Source organism: Acomys russatus, chromosome 7 (assembly GCF_903995435.1).
Source record: "Acomys russatus chromosome 7, mAcoRus1.1, whole genome shotgun sequence".
Lineage (NCBI taxonomy): Eukaryota > Metazoa > Chordata > Mammalia > Rodentia > Muridae > Acomys > Acomys russatus.
In genome coordinates this window covers 40,137,623-40,163,366 of record NC_067143.1, presented here as the reverse complement: position 1 = coordinate 40,163,366, position 25,744 = coordinate 40,137,623, and the positions used below count along the sequence as shown (strand labels likewise).

The 25,744-nt window shown below is 35.5% G+C and overlaps 1 protein-coding gene across 1 annotated transcript in view; it reads left to right on the top strand.

Moving 5' to 3' along the window:
* Positions 1-23,238, top strand: part of Tyr (tyrosinase) — a 54,743-nt gene extending 31,505 nt beyond the window's left edge. Inside the window, exons 4-5 of the mRNA XM_051149459.1 lie at positions 18,928-19,109; positions 22,854-23,238. Of these exons, the coding sequence (XP_051005416.1) occupies positions 18,928-19,109; positions 22,854-23,077 (406 nt within the window). The 3' untranslated portion in view covers positions 23,078-23,238. The remainder of the gene's footprint in view (positions 1-18,927; positions 19,110-22,853) is intronic.
* Positions 23,239-25,744: the final 2,506 nt, after the last annotated feature.

Genomic DNA, 25,744 nt, shown 5'->3' with positions numbered 1-25,744 from the left:
CATTCACATTAATGTTTGAAATTTGGGGACAAAGAGCAGGTAAAACCTTCTTGTAGGTGAGATGTGTGTCTGACTTTTGCCATTTAGAGAGAAAAGATAGAGAAACGTGCAAAGATGTATATAACTGTAGTATTGTGAAGGTGAGGTATTTTGAATTTATTTTATTTAGACTTTTTGTTTTTATTTGTTATTCCATTCAATGGGACTAGAGGTTATCATGGCTACTTAGGAGGATAAGAAGGAAAAACAATAATTTATGAAAGGTTTAAGGAAATATCTTTCCTTATGTAATTCAATTCATCAGTTGATTGTTGAATATAAAAAGAATTCTGGTGGGAACAATGAGAAAGTTCTACCACATAGTGCAATTTTTTACAATCTGCTTGATACAGTTCCATATGTGTGTGTGTGTGTGTGTGTGTGTGTGTGTGTATTATATATGTATACATAATTGTTATTAAAAGTCTATAAATTCACACTCAGAAAAATTGAACTACTTATACAAAATTTCCGAGCTAGTAGTTAACTGTCATGATTTGAGCTAACCTCTGTATATTTGGAATCAATTTCTGGGTCTACCATTATATCAGGTCAGACTTCAAGGATAATAACATGAGAAATATAGCCTCCCAAAGGTGAATTCTGTTTTTTATTGCCATAATACTACAGTCTAGTGGATTAAGAGCGGACATTTATACTAACATAGTTCAAAGAATAAATTCCCCCAATCAATGATAACAGAGTTAAATTGCCCTGAAGATTTCTGTCCTTGATTTGGTCGTGGCCATCCTTTCCCTGTATCGGCATACAGAATACTCTTTGTGTACATCTATGTCTTGTATCTAGTTCTTTTACAGATACTGGTCACATTTGATTGCTGCTCCCACTAATGACTTACTTAACTTATTTGTCAGTCTCTGATCTGTCCTTAACTCCAATCACATCATGAGGTTCTAAGGATTAGTACATCAATATATTGATTTGGGTATGGAGGCCCACTTAGTCTTTTAAGATGTTTTAAGGATAAAAATCAGGTGTAGTTAAAGGAAGAAGGAATAGGAATAGAAAATGTTGAATTAGAGTAAAGATTTTAATAATGTGATTATAAGAGTAATAAGGAAAATAAATTTTAGACCAGATTTTTAGTTTAATAATAAATATCAGGTCAATGGGATTACAATTTATGGGAATTTTGCCAAAGAAACTGTAGAAAAAAATCATTAGAATGAAGAACATTGATCTGCTTTAAAAATCAAATCATGAAAATTTGCATGGCTTTAATTTGAAGGCTGTTTTTAAAATGAAAATTTTCCATATTGTTCTTAAATGAAAAATTAGTAACAACTAATTACCAAAGTATGAAATATCCACAGGAAATGTTAATTTTCCATTTTATTTCTGATATTTTTACTTCCATGAGTTTGTTATTAATGTGATTTTGATGCCTCGTGTATTTCTGTTACTATCAAAATGAAATTTCTTCATGTCATTTTGGCAAAACAGACGATAGTGAGTATGCATAATGGAAATCTTATTTCTATTCTAGAAGCAAGCCAAGATACATCTGTGAGGCACAAACTTCCACATAATCTAGAACAACGAGGGGAGTACAGAGCTTTTGGATGTGGGAAAAGACATATTACTGTGGCCAAGAAGCAAGAGGGAAATGCCAGCTTTCCATAATCACATCTTTATTTATTAGGAGAAAGATGTGTATTTTGATCAAAAGAATAAGTTTTATTTTTAAAAAATAAGGTTTGTTTCAATGTGATTTTTGTCACAAGGAAAAGAAAGAGTAAAATTTCTTTAATCTTGGACAGAAAGGCAAACAACAGAAAAAATTCAAGGTTGGCATTTCTATGTTAAGAGAACTTACCAAACCAGGAGTAAAATGTTCTGGGGAAGGGACATCACACACTAAGCCTCAGTCATAGTGATCTGTCTTCTGTGAGGTCTCTTAATATAAGGTCATCAGAGCCCTTGCTCACACCACTGAATTGGGAGCAAAGAATAGTACGGTAACATACAGAGTACAGGGACCCAGCAGAGAGCAGAGCATCCCTGAAGATCTACCTGCTGTCCAGTTTCTTACCCCTAGCATGTCCTCTCTATCTGTTATTTTTCTGATTCCCAATGTCTCATCTTTTATGTGCTATAAGGAACAAAAGATGTTTCACCTCTTTTAAGAAAATGGTCTTTATAATCTTAGATTTACAGTTTGTATAATTATAACGTAGATAAGTTCTTCTGTTCTAGAAATATATTAAATTATCAGAAGTTCCACTTCTAATACAGAAGATACTGGCAACTGATAGCTAGGAGAGGGAGGTACCTTTTTAATAAAGATGGAGCTCCTGGTATGTTGACCACGGTCCAGTGGAAGGCCATGAATCCAAGAATCTTTGGAAATGGGACATTGGATTGGAATGTCTTTTTAAAATGATAGGGGTGACACAAAGTTGTGTGGGTATAAAAGAGGGAGTGAAGCATGGCAGAGTTGGGGAAAGAAAGTGAATAGAATCAAAGTACTAAAAGGAAGTGTGTACAAAACTACATAAAAGTAAATTAGAAGAAAATAACATTTAAAATGATGGTAATCTGAGGGAATGTAAAAATTCTCTGTAGATAAACAGGTAAAGTTTAATAAATGTAACACTAAAGATGATTTTACATTTTACATTTAAAGCACAGGTATAGCTTTCTCACAAAACACTATGCTCAAGCACATTGTAGATAAAGAAATTTAAAATAGCATTACATTTAAAAGTAGGCCTGTTCCTATCCTTGATTGTTAGGACTTTAGTTTTTGTAACTTAATGGCTAGATTTTGACAGAAATGAAGGGCTGGGGCTCATGGATAAGACTTAAATTCCTTCATAAATCTGAGATTCCTGGAAATCTGCATCATAAGTGAGTGAGAGTGCTGTGAACTCAAAATCTAATAAAATAATGAAGTTGTGTGTTTCCCAAACCTGGTACGTGATTAAATATTTTGAAAAGCTTGAAATCTTAGATTTGTACATCATCTATTTTTCTTTATTTCTTCCTCTTCCTTCCTTCCTCCCATTCTTACACCTTTTCTTTTATTTTTAATTATTCCTCCTTCCTTCCCTCCCACTCTGCATCCTTCCCTCCCTCTCTCCCTCCTTCCCTCCCACTCTCCCTCCTTCCCTCCCTCTCTCCCTCCTTCCCTCCCACTCTTCCTCCTTCCCTCCCTGCCTTCTTCCTTCCCTGTTCCCTTCATCCTTTCTTTACTTACTTACCTTCCTCCTTCCTTGCTACCCTCTATACTTCTCAGTCCTTCCTTCCATCTCTCCCTCCCACTTCCTCCATCCCTCTCTTTTCATCCTCCTTCTCTCCCTCCTTTACTTGGTCTGTCCTCCCCTCCTTTCTTCCCTCTATTTTCCCTGCTATTTTTGAGACCAACGAGATTTCCTATTTTGTGTTAGCATAGATTTTGTGATGCTTTTGTGCATTTCAACCTCAGGGGTTGGATCTCTCAGCACTTCTACACCTGTCCCACTGGTAATAGTCTTTGCGACTTTGTACAATAACTAAAAGTCTCATGGTCGTCCTGTTCTTCTCATACACAGCACTGAAACTGGCTGGTGTGTGTTCTGCCTCTTCTCTTACAGAAGAAAGCTTTAGCTTTATGCCAACGTAGGATTCTGGAATTGAGCATTTGTGCATCTCTGGAGAGGGGAAAAATGCTTATACCTTATAGCATGATAACATGGAGTCTGTGGGCAAGTCCCAAACCTCTCACAAAGACACGGTTATTTTTTGCTAGTAAAAAGGTAGGGGTCTTTCTCACATTTTCCAGCAGCTGAGTTCTTTGCTTTCTATCACTGAAAGGCTCATAATAAGAGTGAATCTCATCCCTATGCTTCACTACTTGCCCACTGTACTGCCAACAGTATACTGGCTTCTGCAGACACTCCTGATTCTTCTTCACATGACAACAGGCACATGATCCCACTTCTTGCATACTTTCTCATGGGCCACCAGTAATTGTCTGCAGAACAGTACTGGTATATGGTTGTGTGCCTTTCTGGGGCTTGCATTCTTAGGAACTCTAAATACTTTATAGCTCCCAGTCTAACTGGGTTGTTGAGATTTAAATCGTTTCTATATAAAATATGCTCTCTCCTTGTTCAGCTCATGTTTCTGTAGTCATGCTTATGAAAATTATGGGTGTAACCATACAGCATAAACATACAGTAAGTATCCTGAATCTTTGATCTTCTGAGTTGTAAACTTTTTCCCTTTCTTCTGTAATCATCCCTGAGAACAGCAACAATTGGCCTTCTTGAGTAGATGGTCAGTGTGGGGCAGCACAGGAGGCCTCACCTGTACACACAGAACTATAGGTGACTAATAAATGCCAAGAGCAGGAAAAATAGCCTTTTCTAAGGAAGAGCACACTGATTATTTATCCAATACCAAATGGTCAGCCATTGAAACATACATGCAAGCAACATTATACAAACATATCAGTTACATGTTTGTTCTTAGAAATGTAGGGGTATGTGTGCTTATGTGAGTATGCATGTGTATGTATGTGTGTTTAACAAAAATTAATGAAAAAAGAAGCCATGAATTTTAAATAAGACAAGGTTTAACGGGAAGAAAGGGAAGGGAAAAAAGATGTAATTATAATCTCAAAAATAAAGTAAATAATATTTTAAAATAAGTGATGGTGATTTAATTAAGGCAATTTCTAGAGGCTTTACTTGTGCCACAACACAATTTCATTTTATGGGTTTTATAGTACATAAAAGTGCTTTTTCCTCTTACTTAGTTATCCAGTGCTTTCTACAGTATTGTGTAGCTTGAGATAGATAATGTATTCTATAAATCTCTGTCTTGTTTTAAAATTAAATCCAAAAGAATTGGTAATATATTGATAAAATAGCACATAGTCCTTGCTGTATAGATAAATTAATAAAAAAACATCATGTGTAAGCTCACACATGGCGATGCTGAAGTGGCCTGTGTGGAAGGCTGGGCATCTGTGCTATAGTGCTTTAATGAATTTTAACTATATTCATACTCACAATTGGTAAGCCTAGAATTAGGAACTTAGAAAACAACCACAAAGCCCACACATGAATTAATTCGAGGAATGTAAGTAGTCCTAGACTTATAGCATGATTTGACTTCATTTTCTACAGAACTAAATATTTTTGTCTTGCAAGCTTAATAACATATGGATGTTATAAGTCAGTTGCGCCCTCTAGTACTGAACACTTGAATCAAACTAGTCCTGTCTTGCCTACTTATTCTCAATATATTCCTAACAGGATTGATACTCTGTAAACTTTTTTCTCTGAGGGGGAAAAATTCCATGCAGGCAGATTCCCTAAAACTACAATCTTAGCCACCCATCTGACCCTGAATACTGGATCTCATACTAAATCAACTCCTCTTGGGTGTCATTTAGAAATAGCACCAGGAATCTGTAATTCTCCTGACTCAGCCTTCAAAGCAGCTGGGACAACAGTTAGGAATAATTTTAACCCAAAAAAGAAGATATATATATATATATGCTGAAAACTACAGAAATAGTGTTGAAGTAAATTTGATGAATCTCTGGAATAAGCAAATATTTTTTGCTCAGGGATTGTAAGACACTTGCCATTAAAGTGTCCTACAAATAATTTATTTTCTGTACTATCTCCATTAAATGATAAGAAGTAAGAAAATCTGGTTACATGTCACTGACTCCCCAGTGTTCTTAATGTTGATACGATTTTCTTGAATAATGGTTTCTTAATTTTAAGAATGCCATTAGACAATGTCTAAGGGTAAATGACAGTTTTATCCCACAATTCTTCCTAGCTATACTTTTTCTGCAGAGCAACACATCCATAGACTTCTACTATTTTCGGAAATAGGGTTCAAGGACATTTTGCTCCAATTCACCTATCAATGGCATAATAATGTATATGTAAACAAAACTGTTCTCTTTATGATTGACTGCCTATTTGCATGGCAAATTCCTGGAAATCATGTGGAACCAAAGGTACATATTTTTCATCTTCTGAGTAAATGACAAGGCTCCCCCAAGCTCTAATATTCTGAGATATGTAAAATATATTACGCATGTAAGAATTCTCCTTATGAAGAAAATTGCTTTTTGATAGTGTCATTTTCATTCTATTGCTTCAAGAAAGATGGATTAGTTTCTCCCCCCCATTAAGTGTGCTAAATGCATGTTTGGCTGTTTTTAAGTTTCTTTCATCTAATATCAGTTTTAAGCTCAGACCTATTATGTAGTAAATCCCAGAGATATTCTTATGATTCTTGAATGCTCGTAGATCTATTCTTGTCTTTACAATGAGAAAGCCTCAAGTATTTTAAGTATAAACAGAAAGTAATGAGTTGGATATTTATTGACATAACTCACCTCTTTAAAAAAAAAAAAAAGAAGTTATAAAGCTAAGGGGAATTGAGAATGAATGAAATTATTATTTCTAAATGGCAGAATACATAAGTAGCTACAATAAAGACTTCAGATGGGAAGATAAGGCCTATAACTTTTAAACACAACTTGTCAGATGGACTCAATGGATTTGCAAGTTACTGGCACGTTGCTTTTATCTTTCAAAATTTCCCTTTCAGAGACCCTGGGTTGTGTTGCAAATATTTTTCCATAGTTCCTTTTTCCTTAATGCCACTTAATCGGCCACTTAAAGCTTCATAAATTTCGCTAGTAACACTTGAAAGAAAATAGGCAAAAATTGATAGCAACTTGTGACATTTATAGAGATTTCAAAATCCCCTTTGGCCCAAGTCTCTGCCTCTTCTCTACATGATCCATGTTGACTTTCTTGGTAATCTACCCGCTGTGATTCATTATTTATTTTCACTAATCTTCACTTCAGTAAAGATCATTCCTTGGCACAGTAAATAGAAATTCTTTTCTCATTATTTCCTTCCCATAATAAAAATTCAAACAGAGTAATAGGCTTTCCCTTGGCTCAATGTGCCAATTTACATTTTTTAAACTCCTGAATGATGATCAACACCTTTCTAAGGAATAACTTTATTTTTCAATTACTCCATTGAAAAGATCAAATGACTAGGAAAAGGAAGAGTCTTGGATATATAGATGAAGATCCTCACTACAGAAAAATAGCAGTGACAGGTGGGACGATATGGAGAACAAAACAAAAAATAATGTGGTTTTCACCCTTTATTCTGTGTTTTTTTGAGTTTGTCTTTCCAGTGATAAGTACTATTTGTTGTGATTTAAATGTCAGGCTGTCAGCTACAAATAAATTCATGTCCTGAAAGATGCTTTACATTAACTTTTTTCTTCATTAAGCTAAATTAAGCACATTATTTTTGCATTTAAGTTACAATGAGATTAGTATCCTTACTGTATAAATTATTTGCATATCTATGCTCAATATACTTCTATAAATATACACTATAAATGTGCTGAGGTGTGCGTAGAACATTTGATGTTAGCTGGAAACATTTGAGTTCATAGTGAACTTTCACTTTATAAATGTTATTTCTGGTTTAAAACATGTGACCTTCTTTACTTTTTTAGGTCAATACTTCAAACATTACTTCTAAATACTATTACACTTAATATAGGCCCTTTGTTACCTAACCACATCATATATATTGGTCTTCTAGGTCAAATCTTCAAAGAATTCCTGCACAATGTTCTCAAATAAATCGTTCATGCACTCTATTTTTTCATACCATTCCCATGATCAAATGCTAACTACATTTCCCACTGGATACAAAATTAATTCAAAGTCCTCTGGAAAATATTCATAGATTTTTGCTGTTTAATTTATGTCATCAATTTCCTGCTCTAATTTTTAATCTGAATGAACAAAATGAAAGTGTTCGTTTTATTTTACTTTTCAACTATGAGGTGGAAATTTCGGATTGCAGATCAGATAACAGTGAGCATAAACTTGCCAGTGACCATCTTGTTAATGATCTAAGATGATAAATGAGATTTATGATAATCTTCATTGACAAGAAATCTAAAACTATGAGGAAAGTAACAAACATGTTGATAATGGATGCAGTAGGAGGGCCAATGACTATAGCACTGTAACATTTATGCATCAGTGACGAAAAGTATCCTCTGTCCCTTACTAGGTTATTAGGCGGAGGGATGAGTGTGTAATTTCTTTGGGTTGCCACAAGGCATTCTATTTAATTTTGAGACTATCAAGGTTAAAATTTACATATGAAATGTCATATGTACAGTAGCCTTTAGTGAATAGTTACCAGTACAAATAAGGAGCCCTTCATCATTATGAACTTCTCTATAATACTGGGTGTGGGATGGAGGTTCAGTACAATCTACCACAATTAGGAAAGAAGTAAGGAAGAAGAAAAATTGGTGTAGCACTGAAACCTCTGAATGAGGTTTAAGAGGGTATTTTCTGGCACTCTTAGTAGAAATGTTACGCCGAGAGTGTGCCTATACTAAGTACATTTTGAAGTGATCTTTTTGAAAATTCTTTATTATGTTTCTTTTTTAATGTATACATTCTTTTTTAATGTATATTATTACATATGAGTAAAATAAACTACATATGGCAGGAAGAATCAGGAGACAATCAGGAATTATATAGACAGTATATAATAATATATCTTATTATATATTCATAGTGATTTGGGCCTTTATATTTGGCAAACTTGAAGTAAACATCTTTCCTAAATTGTTGGGTTTAAATTTCTGAATGGAGATTAATATCTATCATATCTCATCTCTATTAACTTAAAACATCTATCTTGATCTAAAAACATCTTAACCCCTAACCTACTAAGCTTAATTGAAAGACTAAATTATCTATTCTTCAAACCCATCAGAGACTTGAGAAGAGATAAAACTTAAATACCTGAGTGGACCTGGAGTGTAGGTTAGCAGCTATATTTTGAAGTGATTTAGTTAATATGATTAATGACGACTAATGGAAGAATTTCAGAATAATTGTTTAGGAAATTAAAACAGTTGTCTTGAATTTTTATAAGGATACCCAGATCCACAGATGCTGAGATACCTCACACACAGTTCTGTGTTACTTGGGCACAATTTATAAACATTCTCTCAAAGTTTTATCATTCATAGATTACTCTTATCTTGCAGTGTGAGTACAATGGAAGTTGTTCTTATCCTCTGTTTAGGGAGAGAGGGAAAAGTTTATGCATCCTTACTACATATGCAAAAATTATTAAGTAATGTTTCTAATCCTCAGGTTTCTGAATCCAGAGACATGGGCCTGTGGATAAAAGTATCTAATTATGTATATTTTGCATATAGACCCATTGCTTTTTGTTTATGGCCCTATACACTACAATAGCTAATTAAACATAGAAATATATGTTATATGATAACATACAATGTAGATAGCCAATATATTCATAATTAGAAATTTCAGTTCCAATAACAACCCCAACTTCTTTGGTGTGCTTATATGGAAGATGAACGCTCAAGCGCAATCTACACTTTCTCTTTATGCATAAAAGCCTTTTCAAAATTTGGCTCTGTCTCCCCTTCCAAGGCTCACTACTCATCAACCCTGAATTATTCAATACTGCATCCATTCCTAACTACTTTTACTTTCCAGTTATTATTCCCCGAGTTCCTGTGAGGATGTAACTGGAATGCAGTCAGTTTCTTCTCCACAATTTTTTCAACTGATTTAAGTACTCTTCTTCTGAGAAACACCTTTTATTTTCACCTTTACTCCTGTTGGAATCTCATAGTTTTTTGTCTATAGGTCCCTAAGAGCATCACTTACATGGCTTGAATTTTCACACATGTCTTTATCACACCACAAAATGAAGTCTGTACCACTACAGACTATTATAACTACCCTTGGAGCTTGGTATATAGTGCATACCCGATGGAAAAATTGAAAATTTGTGAAGACCTTAATGGGAGGGATAAGGTAAACTTTATTGTTATGATTTCACATGTTGGAGTATTGAGGTTTTAAAAAAAACCACTTTCTACAGAGAGACAAATGTAGAGCAGTCAGCCACCTGCGTGCAGCAGAGTCTTTATGTTACTCTTCAAGACTCCTGACAACTCTGCTTCATGACTATAGCCTGATTCATTTAGCTTGAATTTAGTTTCTGTCTCCTACAAAATCTTTCAACTTAGTCCCACATTATAATCACCTTCCCCTTTAAACAGTCCACACTGCAGTGCCTACCACCTAAATATATGCTTAAACATCTATGGGAAAAGAAAATTAGAAAGTCACTGTCTTTATTTTCTTGACCTTTGCCCTTACTTCCTTCAATTCTTATGCTAAGTTTCTCCAAACTTATTCATTAGCTTAAGTGGTTATTATCTCATCGTAATTCCTTCCCATTCCTCAAGGATTGTTTTTACTTTCTTTGACTAAAATAAACATTTTTAAAATATGTGCTTAAAATGATGGTCAATTGATCAACTTCATAGTTTCTTTACGGATTTTCCATTTAAAGTTATTCATGTCTGCAAATATAACCTGTTAAAATGTTAGTTTCTTTTCAAAAGGTTGTTTTACGGATACTTTCTGAATATCCCTCCGTGGGTTCCATCATTAGTGAGGAAGATTGAAAAGTAGGACCAAAAAGACACTGTTATCTCCCACCCAGACAGAGGCTCTGTTCTCCCAGTAGTCTCCATTCAAATACACCGTATGTAGTACCAGAGCACTTCTCTTAATCCCTCAAACTTGATTTTTTATCAGCTTCTGTATCAGTTAAATATTAATGTCAATACACTGCCTAAACTCCTCCAGTGAACGCTCAGGGTTTCACAGTACTGTTTAGATTCAGTCACTTCCGTCCAAAACCCAAAATTGTGTTATAGCACATGTACTGACACATACATTCCTTTTAGTTCTGAGCTATTTACAGACCTGGGCTCCTTTATGCTTGAGCTGCAGTCTCCTTACAGTATCTTTTCTCTTTTTATTACATTGCACGACTTCTATCCATCGCTTCTCAAGAGTATGTTCAAATGTCACTCGAAGGTCCCCTTATCGGATACATCACTACCCAAGCAGTATCTATCTGTCCTTCCACTGTTCTCTTAAGGGTATAAAAGGTTCTGACTATTCTGTGGTATTCATAATTCACTGTGTTGAGTTATGGGCTCAACTTCGGCTTCTTGGGAGACAAGGGCAGTTTTCCACTTGGCTTTGTATCTCCAGTACCTGATATCATGCTGTTCACATTGCAGGTAGTGTGCTAACGGGTGAACATCAGTGGATGCTGCAGTCAGGAAAAGTTTAAAATCACTAGCATATCTCAGATTCTTTCTGTGCTCAATTCAGATAATCAATTAGTAATTCTCAAAATTATTAATTCATATTCACTTTAGGAATTCGCTAAAACTGTGGGTTTTTTTTTTCAACAAAATGCACAGTTTCTATAAATTTCTTCTAAAAGTTATGGGTATGAATAATTCTAATGCCTGTCTTTGGTTTGTGAGCAAACACTATGGTAAATACTTGGTATTTAATATTTAGTAAAGCGATTTATTGCTTTTTTGAATTCTGTATGCTTGATACCAGACAAAAGGCTGAGAAGTAATAGTGAATAAATTTTTAGTATGAAACATATATCAAAACATTGTTAACAATGTCCTAATCAAAGGAAGAAAGAAATAATTCTTTTGAAGTTCTCATAGAAGTGGTATTTGACGGAAGCCTTGAAGGAGCAAAGGATACAGTAGAGAAACACATACGTTATAAAGCCCTGAGGAAGAAAAGCTCAAAATCAAATTATAATGCTCATACTAATTTCATTAACAGTAATCTTTTATATTATGAATTATTCTTCCTGATTTCTTACAATCCTGGAGGCTAGATGTCTGAGATCAAAGACACAGCAAAGGTGTGTGTGTGTGTGTGACCAAAAGATCTGCTTTTTATATCTTTATAGAGTTTCCCTCTGTACCTTTCTGTGTCTTAATTGCATCTTCTCCTGAGGACTTCATCAGACCATGCTAGTTTTATAACTTCATTTTAAGTCAATCATCTCCTTAAAGATCTCATTTCCACATGTAGTCACCAAGGTACCATTTAAGTTTTGTGGGTGAAATGATTCATCCCATGCTGTCATACTATCTACTTTACTGAAAATGAACCTAGCATCAGCACAGGCTTAGTAGCTGTCTTGTGTTCCTAGTTATTATTGCAAGACTCTGAACCTAATTTTTCAGCTTCAGAATCTTTCAGATATTCTTCATAACCCTCTCCTGCTCTGCCTGCAAATTTTTATTTTGTATGTGTGCATGTGTGTGTGCGTGCGTGTGTGTGTGTGTGTGTGTGTGTGTGCACGAGTGCGTATGTATTTTCATGCTGTGCTCCTGTATATGAAGGTTAGAGGCTGACACAGGACATGTTCCTTTATCCCTCTTTTTAGTTTCTGACACAAATCTCAGCAAACCTGCAAATGCCAATTGGCAAGACTTGCTGGGCAGCAAGGAAAGGGTGTCAGAGGACACAAGATAAATATACTTAAATCTAAGATAAAGGACCCAACTTGTTCCCAGATTCTCTTTTTTTATTTTTAATTTTATTAGTTTATTCAGATTAGAACTCAATTGTTATCCCATTACTTGTATTCTCCCATTCCTCCCTCCCTCCCGCTTTCACCCAATTCCCCTTCCCTAGGGGTAAGACCAAGAAGGCTTCCTCAAGACCCAGCTATTCCACTCCTTGGGTATACCCAGAAAATGCTCCACCACACAGCAAGGACATATGCTCAGCCATGTTCATAGCAGCCTTAATCATAATAGCCTGAACCTGGAAACAACCTAAATGTCCCTCAGATTCTCTTTTTAATAAGCATAAATGACACACAGTTTACTGACATGATCTATATTGCACTCTCCTTTTGAATGGTTGCTGGGTATCTTGACTCAGTCCATTATTTTTGCATAGTAACTACTATGCTGTCTGAATTATCCCCCATCCTCTGTACAATTTTTATTCTATTTAAAAAATATTTCTTAGGTTGCCTAATAATTAATTTTCTGAGGCCCTGAAAGTCTACCCACCCTCCAGTAGGTGGCTCCACATTCACGCACATATAAATAGTACCAAATGGACTCAGTAGGTATTAGACAGAGAGAGAGAGAGACAGAGAGGGAACAGGAAATTGGAAAAGAAAAGTGAGGGGAGGATGAGGAGGAATCGGAAGAGAGAGAATAGAAGGTAGATTCTTCCATATAACACATTATATGTACATATAAGTATTAAAGTGTTTGTAATCATTAATAAGGTACAAAATAAAATACCACTTGCAAAATTATTCCTTTCATTCTCCATCTTATCTAAAATATATCAAATATAGCCCCAGAATCAAAATGTAGAATATTCATTTCAAAAATATTAATATTGGCTCTTGCATCATGTAAAACAGGGGTAGTTTATGCTATGTAAAAGAAAACAGCCATGACCGACCAATCAGTTTGGATGCCCAGGAGGTTATCTATGGTGCATTGAGCATCTAGCTCACTGGTATCTCACAACCTCTTCATTTTTTTATTAGCCCCATTTTACAGCTAAGGAAAATGGAGCTGGGAAAAAATAATTTGTTCTCTCTCCCTCTCTCTCTCTCTCTCTCTCTCTCTCTCTCTCTCTCTCTCTCTCTCTCTCTGTGTGTGTGTGTGTGTGTGTGTGTGTGTGTGTGTGTGTATTTTCTGCGTCTCTCCTTGCCCACAAACCAGAAAGAGCACATATTTTCTTCTCATCGGCTCATCCTGTAGGGCGTTCCTTCTTTCCACAAAACACATTGTAATAGTCTTCCTTAACTCCTTCCACTCACACCTACCTGCTGTAGGTGAGCCCTGCCTAGAAAACATTAAGCACAGTGGGAGTCACTTCACAGATACTCACAAGCCTCCCTATAGAAGGAAGGTAAGCTACTCATCAGAAAATCCCATGTCAGTGTGTGGCTCTGCAACCCTCTCCTCTGCAGTGAACTCTGGATCCACATGGTACAAGGGGAAAAATTGAGTTTCAGTCACACACACACACACACACACACACACACACACACACACACACCTTTAGACTTTCAATGTCAGTATTTCACAATTACAAATTCACCTCTTCTCTGCAATCTGGAATTTATTTTATGATAAAAAGTTCATTTCTCATATAAGGATTAATGACTGAAAATATTATGACTTTTAACACCCACTACACACACATGCACACACAAAAAAAGGTTTTCTGCCATTTCAGCAAAACATTAATGTTTTGTTCAACTTTCTGCTTTAATTCCTGGTTGCTAACCAATTTCTTGCATATTACCAGAAAACTGTTAAACATGGGATACAAAACTTAGGTATAGCTATACATTACAGAAACCTAATGCGAAACCCCATGTAATTTAAGTACATTCTAGTCGAGTACATGATAGCCAACACTAAACGTTGCTTCAATTTCCCATTTACAGAGAGAGTTCTTTAAGTTTAAAGGGAGATGTCATAACGGATATTAACACCTGCAAATCATATACTGCTTTTCCATTGTTTTATTTCATTGGGAGTGAAAATGTTTAGCCCAGAAGCATGAGCCATAAAGCCTATAGTCTGTGTAGCACCTCACTATCAGTTGTGATTTCTTGCTTCTATACATATATGACGCGTATATATATATATATGTATATATGTATCTGTGAGTGCATGTATTTTATCCCTTGCCCACATATAGCCATCAATTTTTATTATATGATTTAGTTCATTGATGCTATTAAATAACAGAATACATGAGACTAGGTGATTAAATAGCAGATGTGTTTCTTACTGTGCTTGAGGCTGTAGGTTTAGGTCTTGCTTTGACACACAATGGGAAAAGATATAACGGTGAGGAAGTACTAGAAAACAAGAAATCAAGAGAGAGACAAAATCATTTTCCTAACAAGCACAGTCCTAGAGGAACTAAATCATACCCAGGACAACAGCATTAATCCATTCATGAATGCAGACCCATGGTGACCTGATCTGGATTGGGTTTTGTTGTCCAATACTTATAGAATGACGGTCATAATTTCAATATAACATTAGGGTGTTACAAGCAAACCATAGCATCATCTATCAGTCCATCGTACACAAGGAATATGTGTACTCTGTCAGAATGTATATTCTGTTAATGCCCTTAGTCACCATGTATTATCAGTATTATCTGTTGGCCCGGCCAGCAATCAATTAAGACACAGACACTTGTTACATTTTAAGATAGACTTAGTTAACCTGGGGCAGGGCAGATATCAATCCTCTAATCTACCTCCCATAGTGGGGCAGGCATGGGATCCCTGCCTCAATCCCATGGCATCGGCTTCTAATAACTTCTATCAAGTTACCTCCCATCCATAATCCCACATACCTGCTCATATTCTTTATCTGGGCCGGATTTTCCATCCACGCCAGGCATGTGCTTCTCCTCCATCTAATCCATGGTGGCCTTCCTCTCTTCACTTCAGGTCTCCTTCTTCATTTTTCTCGGGGGCGGTCTTTCTTCTTCCCAGAATTCCTCTCTCTCCTAGCCCCTCCTATCTCCTTTGCCCTGCCCAGGTGAGATGGCTTTTTATTAAGCAAAAGGTCAGTCAGACACAGCAAGCAGTAATTAGCATCAAAATACATCAGACCATCCCCCAACATGTGGGTGTTACAACCATTTATAGATCTAGCTGCATTGGATCCATTTTAAATTTTAAGCATATTCTGTTGTTGTTGTTGTTGTTATTTTTCGAGACATGGTTTCTTTGTGTAAACTTGGCTATCCTGGACTCACTTTGTAGATGAGGATGGCCTCAAACTCACAGTGATTCACCTGCCTCTGCCTCCCTGAGAGCTGGGATTAAAGGTACACACCACCAAACATGGATTTTAGCTATATTCTTCAGTAAACATGTATAGCTACAACTTTAGAGTCAGCAATTTGTCCTGAAACAGGGTTTTCTTATGGATTCAAGAGAAGGTGCTCATTTTCTTCTTTGTCTTTTTATCATTGAATGGACAATAGTGAGCAAAGGTTTTATATCAGACTAGAAACCAAATATTTTATGCTATGCTTATCTTTAAAACATATCACTTCATATTTCTACTCTCACTTTTTTCTAATTCTACAACACCTATCTTCTTGTCTCTGAGACTTTCAGAAATCTACTGAAAGTCATTTCCAGTTTTTGATGCGATTTTCTTCCCCCAAACTGTCAGTATGATTATCCAGTTTATTGTTAGTATTTCAATGAAAGCCGTTCTAGACAGTTTGATGAAATTAGCTGAAGATGAGAACTATCACTAACGAACTTAATCAAGACTAATGCCTTCATTTTCACAGGTTGATAAGGTAGTAAGCAAATTAATGGTCTCATCCATTAAATCAGGTGCTAAGGATTGATGCCCTTGTCCTACTTAGGAAAAAGTTTTGTTTTTTATTTCTTGGTAGAAACAAGATTATTTATAAATTAAACTATAATAGTAATTTTTCTCAATTGACATCAGATACGTTTTCCTCCAGTCTCTCCTTAGTGACTCACTGCATATTAGCTTGCTCCTATATCCAAGTGAAAAAGGCATTGAGAAAGGAGCAATGTCAACTAGTCTCCATATGAATAAAGTGTATGTACTAGTTGAAAACATATCACTTTAAACAAATAAAAGATCATATTTATAGATTAATAGCATAATATTCATTTGGGGTCAAGTATTTATGGAATATTATAAGTGCTCATCTCAAAAACCAAATATACTGCAATTACCTGTGATTTTTTTTTTTTCATCTTTTGGCTTGTTTTTATTTCCTAAATTGCATGTGATTAACAAGTAAGGCTTTTTTGAAGATTAAATTACAAGCTAATATTAAAAATATATAAAATTATAAGGCTTACATAGAATTTGGTGTTTTTAAGCAAGCTCTATTTTTTTTTTTTCAGTTAAGAAAGCTGGGACACCAACCCTCCCAAATTTATCTTTTAGAGGCTTCCTCTTTCCAAATTCTGCCTATCAGAAGAATTGCAATCATTACTGACCTTGCTCCAAAATATTGGCCTTCATATTTCGGTCATAGCACATTTTATTTCTCTCAACAGTTATAAAGTTCTCCTAGTGCATTGATAAGAATGAGAAAGAGGACTGGTAACAAGGACCATGGTGAAAATGCTGCGAACATTTGGCAAACACCTCTGTCTGTGTCTGGTGCTGTTTTAATTTGTATAGTATCTTTACGCCATAAAAGTTATTTGCATTTTTAAGAAGAAAAGAAGAAGATAAACTACAATAGATGCTTAATACATATTTAATTATAAACCAAACTTGGAGACATTTTGGTATTCATGGGCCAGGTTTTTATGTTTACTGATGACTTCTGGTTCCTTCTAATGGACAGGTATAATCTAAGATTGACCAGACTAGTGACTGAAGTCCAGATCTCAAGTGAACAGAATTGCCTTATACTATAGGAAAAATTATTTAGGCTATTTTATTTAGCTTTCTTGTTCTGTTTGGTATTTTAAACTGTAAAAGTTTTGTTTTTAGTTTACTCAAGTATTATCATTCTCCTTTTATATAGCTTGCTCTCTACTACCTTTTGATTTACTAACTTAAAATTTACAATTAGCAATAACATTTATTTGATACTTCCATAACATTGGATTTTGGATCTGTTGGATTGTAAGCATGAGGTGATCATATCTCCAGTAAATTCAGTATTTTTTAAAAAGATTTTTTTAGTCATGAGTGATTAAACCTGAAGACAGTGCCCCCGGGCAAGTTCCTCAACTAGAGGTCTCTTGTTCTTCCCCTGTAAAGCAGTCTTGCGACACAAAACCAATTTTATTTATTTATTTATTTAAGATTTATTTATTATTATGTATACAGTATTCTGCCTACCTTGCATGCCTGCACACCAGAAGATGACATTAGATCTCATTGTAGATGGTTGTAAGCCACCATGTGATTGCTGGGAATTGAACTCAGGACCTTTGGAAGAGCAGGCAGTGCTCTTAACCTCTGAGCCATTCTCCAGCCCCACTAGTCAATTTTCTTTGTGATGCTTTTAAGGGTTCTGTATATAGTCTCTTATTGCTTGAGTTTCTAATTCATTTTTGCTAAATATTTTAATACATTTAATTTTTCAGCATTATTATCAGTTTCTAATTGTGCCTAGAAGAAATAAATTTGGCTCATCTTCATAGGAAAATTTGCCAAAAGGATTTTAGATAGCTCACAAAACTGTTGTGAAATAAATTCAGGGGCAGATAATAACAAGGGCAACATCCACGAACTCCTGAGCATCCATGCTAGAGAACAAAACAGTGGGATTTTCTGCCCATTCAAACCCAATTCTGTGTCAAAGATTGTCTTTGCTCACTCTAAGACGGCTTTCCATTGTCCTTGTTTCTTTGTGTCACCATTTCCTATTCCTAGGATTGTTCTGTCTTATTTCCTGTATAATGACCTTGTGGTCATGTAAGAGCTTTGGGTGAAGCTGCATCATTGAAGGTAGGCTCTGCCTCAAAAGACAAAGGTTGAAATAACTGATACATACCACAAACAAAATGTGAAAGTGTTTTAGTGCTTTGTCATTTTACTTTTATCTTTTTTTTCTTTTGCCTCTCTTTGAATTTGTAAAAAACTTATATTTAATTTATGACTATGACCAAATTTCACACAATCCAAAGTTGCATTCTGAAGGCTCTAGGCTAGTTTTAGAAGGTTAATTACTTTCATAGGGATAAACATGAAGTTATCCTCATACCTACCATGTTTCTGATGAGTGACCCTCTTCAGGACATGAAATAGTAATGTGCTAGAGTTTAAGGATAGTCAACATTTGTCATGTCTTGTGATATCAATAATTGTCTTCCTAAAAGTTAAATTTTTCATCTTATAATTAAAATGTTCCTTAGTCGGAGTAACCCTTCCCTCTATAGTATTTTTGAACAATGGCTCCGAAGACACCACCCTCTTCTAGAGATTTACCCAGAAGCGAATGCACCCATCGGCCATAACAGGGAGTCCTACATGGTTCCTTTCATACCGCTCTACAGAAATGGTGATTTTTTCATTTCCTCCAAGGATCTGGGCTATGACTACAGCTACCTACAAGAGCCAGGTAAGGCTCAGTTGACTTCAGATAAACTGTGGGATCTTACATGGCCAAGCTCTTTTAGTAAAAAAATGTCTTTTGTATATACAATTTAAAAAAACTTTTAAAGAGTCTATATCATTATAATTTATAATCATATAAACTCTACTCCAAGGATTCATAATTTATATCTATTCCATTTACTGTAGGGCATTTTGTATAGGTAAATTATTAAAGGATATAGGTTTGGATTCTATAAGCTAACTATTTTATGACCTAGGGAATATGTTCCAATTCTTAGAATCACATTTTATTCATGTTATATATTTAGATCAGAAATAACCCATTGAATTACTCTGAACCATGCTAAAAGAATTTAGTGTGTGCAATATGATACAGAGGAAACAGATTTTGATCTACCACTGGGAGAGACTGTTGGCTTGGAAAACCAGTACAAAAAGCGAAACTTTCAATACTACTTAATAATGGGCTTCATAATACTTCTGTAGTGTTAATTATTATGCCTTTGGCTAAAAGCATAATGTAAAGGCATAGGACTTGTATTATCTCAGCACCTTCATCTTCCTATGTAGGACTACCTTAATATCATCTTCACAAACAAGGGACAGGTAGTAATGAAAGCCTAGTCCATGCAGAAACTACGTACTATTGGAGTCTACCTGTTGGTTCCAACGACAAATGACTGAGAAAGAAAACTTAAAGAAATAATTTTTTCTTGTGGTTTCCGAGGTTTCACACCATGATTAACAGGTTCTATTGTTTTGATTCCAAGGCAAGATCTAAATATCACCATAGCAGGAGTGTGTAGTAGGGACAAAGAAGGAGTCATCGATGATGTATGCTTCAACAGCAAACTTCCCCTGACTCAGTTCCTCCACTCAGCTCTCACCTATTGCTTTTAAACACCTCCTAATTATGCCATCATATTTAGAGTCCATCAATTAGCCAGCTAAGTCCTTTATATATCAGTCTTTGGGTATGTATGGGGGTCGGGGGAGGTGAGCCCTTTATATTTCAACTGTAGCTACACACATCATTTAATTTATTATTCACTAGTTAATTATTTTCTATACAAGATGAGAATATCAGTCTTAAAGAATTGAAGTAATGTCTTAAATTATAAATAGCAATACATGGAGAAAGCAGATTTTGAACCTATGATTAACACATTGACCTTTCACTGTAATATAGAGACTAGAAAACTACAATGTAAAACTACAAATGGCTTATGTCTAGGAGATAGTCAAGAATCATTATTTTTGATACATTTTAATAATTAAGGAAGCATGAATAAGCTCATAGATAAGGAAAAGGGACGAATCTGTGAACTTCACTACCTCCTAGTTCTTACGATCAACTTTAGTTCTACTGAAATGACTAATGTAGCTTGAATCACAGTGAGAACCACATACAATGTAGAAATCTAACAGATTGTGCAAGGAAGCACAAAGACTCAACAGTAAAATCCTTCAAGAGTATAAATAGGGAAGCAGTGATTTGTACATAGTTCAATTTTGACAATGTTTGAAGGATTGGTAGGCAGATGATAAAGGGAGAGAAAATATTCTAACATGAAAGAGTAAGAGCAAAGAAGTAAAGACAACTACTATTTCTGAAATATTTTATCCTTCTGTTGTGTAACATGAACTAAGAAAATGACATTGAGAAGACTGAGATATTTCATAGAAGGTAGCACAAATTGTGTGCATCTTATGACTGGGGAACTGTCTAGGTGTCTTACCTAAATCAGTTTATTCTTCATTAATTTTTGAAGAAAAAAACTCATGGAAATAGGCAAATAAAGTATATATTGAGTTAAGGAAAATGATATTATAGTATTCTTTTGAAGCTTTTAAGCTATGAAACATCAAAAATTTTACCTCAAAATATAGTAAACAATGGCTAATTTATAATTTGCTTTTATTAATATTCTTTTATATCTCTCCAGATCAAACTAATATTTACTTCCTACCGTTTTTAACCCAATACTACGTTCAGTCATTGAGTAAACATTTAATTCTGTCATGAATTTTAAGCATTCTACCAAACTGCAGGATTATTTTATAGTTTGGGTCTTCAAGGAGTCAGTATAATACAGAATTTAGATGTATAAGTAGTAACTGAAATACAATGTTGTCTTGTAATAGTAGAAGAAGTGCTAGACCTGTAACATTTAAATGTTTAGGGCTTCTTAGACTATATAGAAAATAAGAAATACATGTTGCCAGGTGGTGGTGGCACAAGCCCTTAATCCCAAAAGTTGGGAGGCAGAAGCAGGTGGGTCTATGTGAGTTCAAGGGCAGCCTTATCTACAAAGCAAGTTCCAGAACAGAGAAACTCTGTCTTTAAAAAATAAACAATAGGATGTCCTCCCCTCTGTCCCAGTTTCCTGGTAAATGAAGGCTTTCATGAGACATGCCCCTTGGGCTAGTATGCAGATATAAGTGAGTATATACCATCTGAGTCTTTCTGCTTCTGGGTTAACTCACTCATTATGATCATTTCTAGCTCAATCCATTTGTCCACAAATTTTGGGAATTCCTTGTTTTTAATAGCTGAATAGTATTCCATAGTGTTGACCATGTCCCCTGGAGGGGGAGACCTGGTGGCATTCAGAGGAAGGCTAGCAGGTTACCAAGAAGAGACTTGATACCCTATGAGCATATACAGAGGGAGGAAATCCCCCCTCAGGAACAGTCATAGGGGAGGGGAGTAGGGGGAAAATGGGAGGGAGGGAAGAATGGGAGGATACAAGGGATGGGATAACCATTGAGATGTTACAAGAATAAATTAATAAAAAATTTAAAAACCTGCAATAAAAAATAAATAAATAAACAAAAAGCAACACAAAACATGATACTAAAGGGCCAATTTGACTTTTAGAAATTTTTTTTGGAAAAGTGCAGGGGAATCCAACAAGCACATTGCTTTCAAAATATGTATTTTATATTATCTGAACTCGATGATTCAAGAGGTAGCAAATTATTTATGGGTGGCAGAAGTCACAATTCTTCTAATCTCAACCCAGTTCCTTGTGAATTTTGAAGTACCTATAGACGATCAAAAGGCCTGTAGGTTTCTTTACTCAAAATTATTTCAAAAATACTCTTGGCTAAAATCTGTTGTTTGTAGACTAAACATTGTGGGGCTTGAGAGATGTTTCAACAGTTAAGAGAGGCTGCTCTTTTTACAAGTTCAAATCCTAGCACAACATGGGCAGCTCATAACCAACTGCTTGTAGCTTCAGTTCGAGGGATTCTTACAGCCTCTTCTGGCTTAGGTAGCATCTGCAAACATATTCCCACATACATGTACACACACACACACACACACACACACACACACACACACACATGCCTACACATACACACATAATAGTTAAAAGCTGAGATCTCTGCAAGCATAGATTGTACAAATGCCCCTGCGTTTAATAATTTAACTGTGTTTCATAAAGCAGCAGAACTGTTAGACTATCACCAAAAGGAGTTCTAAGTGTAATACCTAACAACACTACACACCAAGGGTTATATAGAAGTTTCAAGAGATCCCAATAGTAGAGAATTGTTTTTCTTTCTTCCAAAGAAGGAAACAGCATGAGAATGCTTAGGTTAACTTTTCCCAAGCTCTTCTATTTAGTAAACAAAAGAGCTGCCATTTAAACTGAAGTATCTCACCCCAAGTAGCATGCTAAAATGCTGCTAATGGTGATGGTGACATCCATGACGTCAGCATGATCTCTTTCTATTTCAGAGCTAGGCTTTTATAGAAACTATATTGAGCCCTACTTGGAACAAGCCACTCGGATCTGGCCGTGGCTCCTCGGGGCAGCACTGGTGGGAGCGATTGTTGCCGCCCTTATGGTCAAGCTCAGCAGTCATCTGTGTCAGAAAAAGAAGCAGCCCCAGGAGGAAAGGCAGCCACTCCTCATGGGCAAAGATGACTACCACAGCTTGCTGTATCAGAGCCATCTATAAGCAGACATGGAAACAGAGAAGGAGCCGAAGATCTGACCTCACTCTACCTGTTTCCATTGTTTGTGCAATTTTAATCTCATAAAAAACACAGACCTTAACTGTTTGTTTTACTGTTTTTGCTCAGACCCATGATTTTACCCAAGCCCTAGTTTCCAAAAAAAGACTGGTATTTGCTAAAGAGAAATATAACTATTACTTGTTTCTGAATAAAATTTATCTTACAACTAATTGGGTTGGTTTGATTAATGCCTCTTGCTTGTTTAAAATAAAAATATATGGTAACTGTATAAATTGATGCCTATGATCTTGAGGCACACTGTTTTCCTTTTCCCTTAGCTCATTTTGAATTTCAAAGAAAATAAAAATCTCTTCTCTCTCTTCCTCTCTTCTTTCCTTTCCTGCCCCCCCCCCGTCTGTCATTCTATCTCTGTCTCTCTGTCTCTGTCTCTGTCTCTCTGTTTCTCTCTGTCTCTGTCTCTCTGTTTCTCTCTGTCTCTGTCTCTCTCTCTGTCTCTCCTTCTCTCTCTCTCTCTCTGTCTCGTCCCTCTCCTCTCTCTCTCTCTCTCTCTCTCTCTCTCTCTCTCTCTCTCTGTGTGTGTGTGTGTGTGTGTGAGTGATCTGATTCAGACAATGTTAAAAGTCTGGGATAGATAGAAAGGCTTACTTATTTCTGATGAAGAATTAGAAATAATTATTAAATCAGTTATAGAAGATAATCATCCACTAGCTTTCATTAGTTGTCGTAATTATACCATCTTATATACATTCTGTATTTGTTGGAAAAAATCAGGCAAGAGATGGACATGTACTCCCTAGTACAATGGTGGCCTCAGGCAGGAATGGACAATTACTAGAGATTTTTACTAGAACTTTACCCATAGCCAGAAAATAAATCAAATTGGATGGTTACAGTAGCATCTGAAGCTTGTTGTCAGTGTGACTGAAATCTGAAATGATCAAGAGCAAGGACCAAAGAAATGGGAACAGAAATGCGGAAAACCACTTGCATCAGACAGTGCCAGGGATGCATTCAGTTTTAGGGTACATTGGTACAGATCAGTCTCAGGCCATATTGGTATAGGTGAGTCTCACAGCACATTGGTATGGGTCATCTTTGAGACAGTTGCTCTTGGATGTCTCATTAAAGTTTGCTCAGAAAGCAAATTCTTAGCCCTCAGTGACTTTTCTAATCCCTTTTACAAAGCTTATTTGCTTTTCTTTGTGGTACTAAACATCAACCCAGGGCCTTTCATCAACTATGCCAGTATTCTCTTACACACTTCTCCAAGTGTTTATGTAAAAATCTATCCAACAACTGACAGGGATCTTTATGAACTCAATTTTCTCCTTTATCACAATACAATTCCCTCCTTCGATATTGCATGCCAACATAAATTATTGTTTTTTGTTTGTTTGTTTGTTTTTTGTTTTTCATTTCTAGAGGGTCAAGGCAACTATTTGTATACTAGTCATACCTTTGATAAAAGGTAGCACCTCTTTGATTCCATATTGAATCTCATTACAGCAACAAAATTTCAAGATATCTATAGTTTCATTAAATTCTAATCAACTCTGTATATTTTAGCCTTACTTATTGTGTGGCTTTATGAACTGATTCATTTTCTATAATCAATTGTGCTATTGCTACATCATTTTGCTATAAAGAGAAAAAATAACTGGCATTTTCCCTCTTTGGAGTTTATGTTTTTAAAAAAAATCATCTTTTCCAGCAAATCCAACATACAATTTTCTATCTGTAGAAATGAATCTGTGATGGATACAAGTCATTTTAACCAGTGTCTTTAGCTGGTTGACAATGAGCATAGGTCATCCATTGATGTTCAATGGTTTTTCAATATCTGTATAAGCTTTCCTTTATGAGAACAGTTGCTTTGTAAGGAAAAAAAAGAGGTCTCTCTGGCCACTCTATTGTGAGTCTGTGCTATTTTGAGGGCATGTCAGTAGAATAAGGTTCTTTTCCTTCAATTAGACTGAGGTCTTGAGAGGCAATTAAAAGGGAGGCAGTTTTATAAGTTTATATTGCTTATTTCCAAAAGCATTTGGCATTTTGTATAATATCATGTAAATTAAAAATGGGCTATTAAAACCACCAGGCTTTCAAATTATTTAGCTGTTGAAAACTACATAGGAACAACTTAAATATTTTTAAGTTCTATTTAAATTTTATGTACTTCAGATTTATTCAATGATCAATGAAAATGAAGAAACAACATACTCAATTTGTGAGATACACTGAAAGCAGTGCTAAGAGGAAAATTCAAAGCACTAAGTGCCTTTAAAAAGAAATTGGAAACATCTCACATAAGCAACTTAACGACACAGCTGGAAGCCCTAGAAAAAAAAAAAAAAGAAGCAGAGACACTCAAGAGGAGTAGATGACCGGAAATAATCGAACTCAGGGCTGAAATTAATAAATTAGAAACTAAAAAACAGTCCAAAGAATCAACAAAACCAAGAGCTATTTCTTTGAGAATATCAACAAGATAGACAAACCGTTAGCCAAACTAACTAAAAGGCAGAGAGACAGTATCCAAATCAACAAAATCAGAAATGAAAAGGGAGATATAACAACAGACACTAAAGAAATACAAAGAATCATAAGATCCTACTTCGAAGGCATAAATGAATAAATGCAATGGAGATCAT